We start from the raw sequence: 10,298 nt of genomic DNA on the forward strand, positions 1-10,298 counted from the left end.
CTCGTTATACTTCTATTGGTACATTTTAAAGCTAGGACAGGCGGAAAGCAGGAGCGCTCCAGTACAGTAGGTGGCATTAATGCACAATAACATTGGATGCCAGCCGCCAATAAACCCCACAGAAGGGTCAGGGGCGACAACAGTAGCTAGCTAACCAGCTGTACATGATAGACAGTGTTCTTTGTCCCGGCCTGTCGGGCACTGTTTTCCCGTTAGTTCTGTTAATGCCATGAGGGCAGGTGTTTGGCAGGTAGGAGCGAAGGACCCACATTCAAAAGTGTCACAAGTATGAAGACAAAGACAGTACAGTATGAAACTCTGATGAAATGTTCTGCTCGAGATGGGGGGCGTTCATGCTGTAACCAATGGGATGCTCGAGGGGGGTGTTCATGAAGGAACCAATGGGAACGCCCCGAATGCAGGCTGCGGTAGCACACTAACAGCGGGTAAGACTCCGTGAAAATGACAAACAGTGTATTGAAATACGTCACGATGTAAACTGTGCATGAGACTGTAATCAGTGTCAACAAAACGTTGCATGGATGAGGTAATGGTCAGTACTGCATTGTTATCAAAACATTCCTATTGATATGATTAACCAATACTATGAATGGTTATTTTGAATAAACTTAATGAATTATTAAGTATACATTCATTAAAATATATATATATACTGCAAAGCACTGTAACTGTAATAATTAATGCTTTACTGGTTCTATTCAGAGAGAGAAACTCCTTAGAAATGTGTGTGTGTCCCATCAGTAACCACATACAGGAAAATTCAGCAGCTGCCCAAGAAGATAATCAATCTGTTCAATTCTTCCTGTGTGATTGTGTCTGTTCACTGCGACAGAGATTAACAATTAATTTGACGTTCCTATGGTGAATGTGACTAGAGTGCCGACGTCACTTCCGTGCGCACAGCGTTCACGTTTGACAACAAGCTGCGTGTATTTCGGGAAGATATTTTGCCCCCTATAATCGTCCAACGATGACTAAATTACAATATCTGAATGTGTATCTAACTGAGCGTTTGATGCAAGCTGCCGAGGAGATACTTGGAGTGGTCGGAGACACGATCTCCGAGTATCAGGAAGAAATAGCCCGGACAAAGAGAGAAAACCAATACCTGAAACAACACTTGATCACACCGGTCTTACCGGGTATGTAGCTAGCTAGATTACTTTACTGTACTTCTCATTTACACGAATTAGCTAAACAGCTAGAAAAGTTATATTGTTTTCTACAATAGTTGACTCTGTGGGGCAGAAAGACGGTGGATGCCTAGCTCTCAAACTCGTGTAAGCAGCCAGAAGGCTTCTCCTATAGTTTCAGCCATTAGCTTCGCCCACGACAACCTCACGTGAACTACAATCCGGACGCTGTTTTAACGTTTATAAACTTCAATAATCATTGCTTTCGATACATATGGCTCTTATCTTTCATCATCGCGAAATACCGGAGTTCCCACTCGTGCACTAGTGATGGGTCGTTCGCGAACGAACGGCTCTTTTTGGTGAACGTTGGGAATCGCGTCGGTGAAAGAGCCGTTTATTTGGCTCCCTGATTTGCATACTGCTAATACTGCTTTTTGAGCTTTAAAAAAAGATGATCTGCAAATAGGGTACAAAATCATTCTCCGAATATGGTAAGTTGGAGACAGCGGAACAATTTGGTGCAGGATTTTTTGGGCCTAATTTAGATATGTTTCTACTTACAATTTCCAACATTTTTGTAGGCTATTTGGAGAGCTTGGGACAAAGTTTTTCTGTCTGCATTTTTTTGTCAAAAATGAGCTGACATAGCCTTGTTCTGTTCAATGATCTCTACCTATATAGTACTCTAAATACCCCAATCCATGTTGATAAGCTTAAAATAATAAAATATAAAAATAGCTGACACCATTTAAACCAATGAGGGTTTGGAACTTTAAAGCCAATTACCTCAGAATCATCATCTTGCAGATATAACCTTATAGTCCCAAGCTCTTGATGTGTTAGTGAACTGTCTATAATTAGATACATGTAGCTTCTCTTCTGTCATTATATGTTGCCCTATAAGACTAAATAAACCCTTGCTCACCAGAATGTCATCAATTGATAGATGTAATGCTTCAATCTAGTTTACATTGGTAAATTTCTCTTCTGCTTCTTTTGTAGAGCAAAGACGTTTAGGCACTGGTGAAAAAATGCAATAACTCTACAAAAAAAACGGGACAGGTTTTGTAAAGTTACTAAAATGACATCAGATTGACCGGTTGTAAGGAAATGGAAAGCTATGAAAATGACCCAACATGTATCTAATAAAATGTCAGTTTGGCTTGGATGCATGTTTTATGTGGTTGAAATATTAGCTTTCATGATGCCGATAAAGATAGCACCTCTACAGACTGTGCATTTACATTCTCTCAAGATGCTGAAATAAATCAATCATATTTCTCCACTCCTGTTCCTGAGTCATTTCACATTTGGTGTATAATTTTACTGCAATTAATGCTTAATTCCGCAGGAGTTCATATTAAGGCTATGTGAAAGGTTAGATCTATAGTCAGTGTCCAGATTTCAGTTTCCATTTAAAACATCTGATCAGTAGGCTACAGTTCCCTTGATGTGCCCGTCTTGTGACTTCAAATTTTTATAGCGCCTCACAATGATCACACATAAGAAAGCAGTGCTGGCTATCATCCTCTTTTACCACTTCACCAAATCTTTCATTACTTTTCTTGCCCTGCCTTCTTGTTATTTTGAACTCTTAATTTTAAAGCTTTTCTCTTATTGAATTCAACTCAGACATTGTCTTTTTATCCTCCGTGTATCAACTAACTTTTTCTGCCCCTTCACAAAAAACATTTGGTGATTGGCGTGTAGGCTATTTTGCGCAGAAGCTTATAGGCTCACGTACTAATGCCAGAAACCCTAAAAAGAATGAAAGAAAAACTTCAATGTACAAGAATAAATTGTACAAAAATGTTATTTTTTAAATGTATTGTTTTCTCTTCATTCAACCAGCCTGTCCTTCATCCACACTATATTGCATGACCCTAAACCCGCCTACACTGCAAATATATCAGCGTGGACAGCTGGTTATGAACTAACCCCCACATCACTACAATAAACCCATCAACTTCAGGACACACTTGTGACTTGAATGATGGAATTCCTGTTCCACTCAAAATAATATATCCCCCTGTTGTTTAACAAGATATAGTGCATTTGGAAAGTATTCAGACCCCTTCACTTTTTTCAAATTTTTGTTATGTTACAGCCTTATTCTAAAATTGATGAAATTGTTTTTTTTCTCATCAATCTACACACAATACCCCATAATGACAAAGCAAAAACAGGTTTTTAGAAACGTTTGCACACACACAAAGAAAATAGAAATATCACATTTACATAAGTATTCAGACTCTTTGGCAGCAATTACAGCCTTCAGGTTTCTTGGGTATGACGCTACAAGCTAGGCACACCTGTTTTTTGGAGTTTCTCCCATTATTTTTGCAGACCCTGTCAGGTTGGATGAAGAGCGTCGATGCACAGCTATTTTCAAGTCTCCAGAGATGTTTGACCAGAGTCTGGTCTCTGGCTGCTCAAGGACATTCAGAGACTTGTCACGAAGCCACTCATGCGTTGTCTTGGCTGTGTGCTTAGGATCATTGTCTTGTTTGAAGGTGAACCTTCACCCCGGTTTGAGGTCCTGAGTGCTCTGGTGCAGGTTTTCATCAAGGATCTCTATGTACTCTGCTCCGTAGGGATGGTGCCAGGTTTCCTCCAGACGTGACGTTTGGCATTCAGGCCAAATAGTTCAATTTTGTCTACATCAGACCACAGAATCTTGTTTCTCATGGTCTGAGAGTCTTTAGGTGCCTTTTGGCAAACCCCAAGCGGGCTGTCATGTGCCTTTTAGTGAGGAGTGGCTTTCGTCTGGCCACTCTACCATAAATGCCTGATTGATGAAGTGCTGCAGTGATGGTTGTCCTTCTAGAAGGGTCTCCCATCCCCACAGAGGAACTCTGGAGCTCTGTCAGAGTGACCATCGGGTTCTTGGTCACCTCCCTGACCAAGGTCCTTCTCCCCTGATTGCTCAGATTGGCTGGGCAGCCAGCTCTAGGAAGAGTCTTGGTGGTGTTCTTGTGCACCTTCCGTTCTGCAGAAATGTTTTGGTGTCCTTCCCCAGATCTGTGCCTTGAAACAATCCTGTCTCAGAGCTCTAAGGACAATTCCTTCGACCTCATTGCTTGGTTTTTGCTCTGACATGCACTGTCAACTGTGAGACCATATATAGACAGGTGTGTGCCTTTCCAAATCATGTCCAATCAATTGAATTTACCACAGGTGGACTCCAAGCAAGTTGTAGAAACATCTCAAGGATGATCAATGGAAACAGGATGCACCTGAGCTAAATTTTGAGTCTCATAGCAAAGGGTCTGAATACTTAGATAAATAGGGTAAAAAAAAAATGTAAAGCCTGTTTTTGCTTTGTCATTATGGGCTATTGTGTCTAAATTGAGGAAAAATACAATTTAATACATTTTCGATTTAGGCTGTAACGTAACAAAATGTGGACAAAGTCATGGTCTGAATACTTTCCAAATGCACTGTATATAGCGTACTGTATCAATCAATCATGAATTAGTTAATGTCATTGCACAGCATACGAGTCATTCATGATTTTAAATGCAATCAAGCATTTTTGCTTTAACAAAATATAGCGTCCCTTGAATAATTAGCATAAACAATAAATAAACCACTTCATTTCGGCAATTGCATTCACGAATGCGTGCGACTGTTTTTAGTCTTTCCTGTAATTAAGGCTTATTTTTTTTAATTTTTTTTTTACATACTCTGGTACTCTTCAAATTTATTTACTGTTGTTTTCATTGTTTCTGAACGGTCAGAAAAATTACATTGTAATCTAACAGCACCTGTTTGCACACAGCACTTGCTCCTTACCTTATTTTTTATTTATCTCCAGTATTTTCCACAACTACTCAAATTTATTCCACACATCTGACTTCCCCTTTACCTCCTTAGCAACCAGTAAACATTCCCCCATTTCGAGTTTGTCACCTCTGCATCCATTTTGCTGTGATGTGTTACGGTGTTCAGAGTTTGTTATAACCAATTTATTGATGTGAGTATGATATGCTATAGGTCAGGCCCTATAGGTCACGTGCATGTGATTAAAAAAATTCCGAACATCGATTGGTTTAAGAACTGAACTCTCGGTCGGCAAAGATTTTTTTTTTTTTTTGTCGGGGACAACCCTACAATCGCGGGAAAACAGTTTGGAAAGCAAATGGCTATTGCTGTAAAGAGAAGATCATGAAAAGACTGTCTTTTAGTCATACAAATTCTCAACTTAATTGAGCGAACAGTATAGCCTACCTTATTGGATAGTCTATAAGCAATATCAGATACGTTTCTTCTCCTTTCAACTGGAAAAATCTGGCATTTTTATAAACACATTTCATGCCTTTCTACTACGCTTTATATGACTGGAGACATAAGCAGAATAATTTTTTAAACAACAAAAGGTTCAGGGTAGCCTACTCTGCTAACAGCTTTGTCTGATTCATATAATAGCCCTATAAGAAGGGGAGAAACAAATACAATGACATCCATCTACCATAGAGGAGGAAATTATTGTCCAAAAATAAACATTCAAGTGGCACTGACCCAACAATGATAGAGTGAATATGTGCGCTCATCGGGGATATGGCCAATGCGCTCCGATGGTGCCCTACTCTACGCGGTCAGCCATGTTTGTTTTTTTTTTGTTATATTATGAGCCAAAATTATGGCTATCCAATCTTTTCATCACATTAGGAATAGCAGGCTAACTAACATAAGTTTGCAAATGTGATGATGTATGGAATGAATTATTACAAAAGGCGCATTTTTAATGGTGACAATTAACTTCAAACTCACTGGCCGCTTATGCGCTGGTACAACACACTCAAATAATGCAGTGCCGTGGCTTGATCCAGGTGGTTATCGGAGGGTCTAATTAAATCCTACACCAGGGGTTCCCAAAATATTTTGGACTGCGACCCCATTTTGATCAACACTTTTCCGCGACCACACAATGTATAAAAAAAGAGTGATGTAATCAACGGCCAATGTTTACCTTTTTAAATTGGGGATATGACAGTCTATTACAAATCAGTCTGTTTTGATAGTATTTCAATTTGTCTGTTTCTTTCGTGAACTCTAGTTTGGGAAACGCTGCACTACACCCTCCATAAATTTCACTCCCTCAGCTTTGATACACTTGTGTGTATGGCAGACGCAGGCGTGAATGCCCAAATGGATGGATGGGTGACGGGAAGAGGTGACATGGGATTCAGCCAGAGACATAGCTATGTCATTCCCAGAACAAGCTAGCTAACTCACTCAATGGTGGTCTTGCTAATCAAGCGTCAACAGCTGTCATTGATGTAAATTGTCTTCTTTCCCACAGCTCCTCAGCCCATTGTCTCTTGGGTCTCAGAGCAGCAAACTCCCCCTGAGCAACAGCGCTGTGAGCAGGAGTGGAGCCCCAGTCTGGGCCAGAGGGACACAGAGATTAAAGAGGAACAGGGTGAACTCAGGACCCGTCAGGAGGTAGAGCAGATTCAAGGGCCGGAGGCTGATACCAAAGAAGACTCCATAACCATTCCTCCCTGTGTGAAAAGTGACTGTGATCAGGAGCCACCTCAGCCCACACATCTTCTCCAAACTGTGGAGAACAGAGAGAAGTACTCTCTACTGACCAACACAACTGGACAGATCAAAACAGAACCTGATGGAGAGGGCTATGGAGCATCACTATCAGAACCTACCAGTGACTCCCCTCAGTCTCAGCCCCTCTCTGCAGTAAATCCAGACTGTTCTAGAACACAGAGTGAGAACACTGAAAGTGTTCCGAGAGATCCAGAAAGGAGACCAGAGGAGGACACCCAGACACACTCATGTACTCAGTGTGGAGCCGTGTTCTGTGAGCTTTCCCAATTGGATGCACACATGCTATCCCACACAGTACCACACAGTGGTGACACTAGTCACAGGCAAATCCTCTGCACAGTCTGTTGGAAGTCATTCACCTCTACCAGTTACCTCAAGGTCCACCTGTGTTCTCACAATAAGGAGAAGCCCTTCCACTGTGGTGTGTGTGGCAAGAGTTTCAGCTACTCAGGCAGGTTCAGGGAGCATCAACGCATCCACACGGGAGAGAGACCGTACCGCTGCCACGTGTGTGCTAAACGCTTCAACCGGTCTGCCCATCTGAAGACCCACCTGAGGGTCCACACGGGAGAGAAACCCTACTCCTGTCCTGTCTGCGGGAAAGGATTCAGTCAGTCCAGCCATATCAAGGGACACCTCAGAACTCACACCCGAGGGAGGTAGATGAAAGATGCCTTTTTTTATTAGGATCGCCATTCTCCGACGCCAATGGCAACAGCTAGTCTTACTGGGGTCCAACGAAAAAGACATTACAGACAAAAGACTTTACACTTAAACATTAACATGTAGTGTGTGTGCACTCAGTTCCACATACATGTTAGTACATACATGCAACAAGTAGGTCAAATGGGGGAGAGGCGTTGTGCCTCTCCCTCAGTCTTTCCTCAACACTTAGCCAAGAGAGACTAGCATGCATATTATTGCTTCGGGGATGGCGGTGTCAAAAAGCAGAGCATCTTTTTATCACGGAGAGACCTCTCCCCATCTTTACAGCCATTGAATCAATATGTTTTGACCATGACAATTTACAATATTAAGATAACACCAAATAATTTAGTCTGCTCAACAGCCAAACCATTAATTACCAGATTCAGCTGAGATCTAGAACTTACGGAATGATTTGTACCAAATACAATGCTCTTAGTTTTTGAGATTTTCAGGACCAGTTTATTACTGGCCTCCCATTCTAAAACTGACCAACTCCTTGTTTAGGGTTGCAGTGATTTCACTAGCTGTGGTTGCTGGCCCATATAGGGTTGAATCATCAGCAGACATGGACACAGGATTTGTTTAATGACAGTGGCAGGTCAGCTTTCCATCTAAGTTGTCAATACCAGGAGGTTTGTCATTATTGATCGATAACAATTGTTCCGCCTCTTCCACACAAACTTTACAAAATTCAAACTTACAATGCTTTTCTGTCATTATTTTCTTTCAACTGTTCGTGGTTGGCATTTACTGCCTTAGGTTTGCCCTCTTTGACAATGAAGTAATTATTAAAATAATTGGCAACATTAAATGGTTTTGTGTTGAGTAAGCCATCTGATTTTATGGAAGATGGAGTTAAATTGTTTTATTTATTTAACCTTTATTTAACAAGAAAGGGCTCATTGAGATTTAAAATCTATTTTTCCAGAGTGTCCTGGCCAAGATAGGCAGCACCAAGTCATTACAAAAATGACAGACAAACAACATGAAAGAAAGGAATCTAATAAAAACCATAGAATTCACAGGAGTGTCTTCCTGCCCATAATTTAATTTAAAGTACTCATGTTATTTTCCATCATTATTTTTATCATTGACCTTGTCTTCATAAGTTTCTTTTAAGTCACATAATTTCTCAAATCTCAATAAGAGATGTGCAGCCAGACTTATTAACCACTCCTTTTGCCCCATCTCTTTCAACCATCGTTCTTCAATTCCTCATTAAATCCTTAACAATTCTAACAGTCAGTTTCTTGACAGGTGGCATGTTTATCAATAATTGGAAGAAGCAATGTCATAAATTCATTAAGTGCAGGATCTGGATGCTTCTTATTAATCACATCAGACCAACAAATATTGTTTACTTCTACATACAGTGGGGCAAAAAAGTATTTAGTCAGCCACCAATTGTGCAAGTTCTCCCACTTAAAAAGATGAGAGGGGCCTGTAATTTTCATCATAGGTACACTTCAACTATGACAGACAAAATGAGAAAACAAATCCAGAAAATCACATGTAGGATTTTTAATTAATTTATTTGCAAATTATGGTGGAAAATAAGTATTTGGTCAATAACAAAAGTTTATCTCAATACTTTGTTATATACCCTTTGTTGGCAATGACAGAGGCCAAACGATTTCTGTAAGTCTTCACAAGGTTTTCACACACTGTTGCTGGTATTTTGGCCCATTCCTCCATGCAGATCTCCTCTAGAGCAGTGATGTTTTGGGGCTGTTGCTGGGCAACACAGACTTTCAACTCCCTCCAAAGATTTTCTATGGGGTTGAGATCTGGAGACTGGCTAGGCCACTCCACGACCTTGGAATGCTTCTTACAAAGCCACTCCTTTATTGCCCGGGCGGTGTGTTTGGGATCATTGTCATGCTGAAAGACCCAGCCACGTTTCATCTTCAATGCCCTTGCTGATGGAAGGAGGTTTTCACTCAAAATCTCACGATACATGGCCCCATTCATTCTTTCCTTTACACGGATCAGTCGTCCTGGTCCCTTTGCAGAAAAACAGCCCCAAAGCATGATGTTTCCACCCCCATGCTTCACAGTAGGTATGGTGTTCTTTGGATGCAACTCGGCATTCTTTGTCCTCCAAACACGAAGAGTTGAGTTTTTACCAAAAAGTTATATTTTGGTTTCATCTGACCATATGACATTCTCCCAATCTTCTTCTGGATCATCCAAATGCTCTCTAGCAAACTTCAGACGGGCCTGGACATGTACTGGCTTAAGCAGGGGGACACTTCTGGCACTGCAGGATTTGAGTCCCTGGCGGCGTAGTGTGTTACTGATGGTAGGCTTTGTTACTTTGGTCCCAGCTCTCTGCAGGTCATTCACTAGGTCCCCCCGTGTGGTTCTGGGATTTTTGCTCACCGTTCTTGTGATCATTTTGACCCCACGGAGTGAGATCTTGCGTGGAGCCCTAGATCGAGGGAGATTATCAGTGGTCTTGTATGTCTTCCATTTCCTAATAATTGCACCCACAGTTGATTTCTTCAAAACAAACTGCTTACCTATTGCAGATGCAGTCTTCCCAGCCTGGTGCAGGTCTACAATTTTGTTTCTGGTGTCCTTTGACAGCTCTTTGGTATTGGCCATAGTGGAGTTTGGAGTGTGACTGTTTGAGGTTGTGGACAGGTGTCTTTAATACTGATAACAAGTTCAAACCGGTGCCATTAATACAGGTAACGAGTGGAGGACAGAGGAGCCTCTTAATGAAGAAGTTACAGGTCTGTGAGAGCCAGAAATCTTGCTTGTTTGTAGGTGACCAAATACTTATTTTCCACCATAATTTGCAAATAAATTCATTAAAAATCCTACAATGTGATTTTCTGGATTTATTTTTCTCATTTTGTC

General features: G+C 41.0%; 1 protein-coding gene across 1 annotated transcript; it reads left to right on the top strand.

Annotated features, from left to right (window-relative positions):
• The first annotated feature begins 894 nt into the window (after positions 1–894).
• On the top strand, positions 895–8,294 carry LOC109892393 (zinc finger and SCAN domain-containing protein 2-like). Its single transcript, XM_031826285.1, has 2 exons — positions 895–1,163; positions 6,463–8,294. The coding sequence occupies exons 1-2, from the start codon at positions 992–994 to the stop codon at positions 7,386–7,388; spliced, it is 1,098 nt and encodes a 365-aa protein (XP_031682145.1). The 5' UTR covers positions 895–991; the 3' UTR covers positions 7,389–8,294.
• Positions 8,295–10,298: the final 2,004 nt, after the last annotated feature.

This window comes from Oncorhynchus kisutch, linkage group LG6, assembly GCF_002021735.2.
Source record: "Oncorhynchus kisutch isolate 150728-3 linkage group LG6, Okis_V2, whole genome shotgun sequence".
In the NCBI taxonomy this organism is placed as follows: Eukaryota; Metazoa; Chordata; class Actinopteri; order Salmoniformes; family Salmonidae; genus Oncorhynchus; species Oncorhynchus kisutch.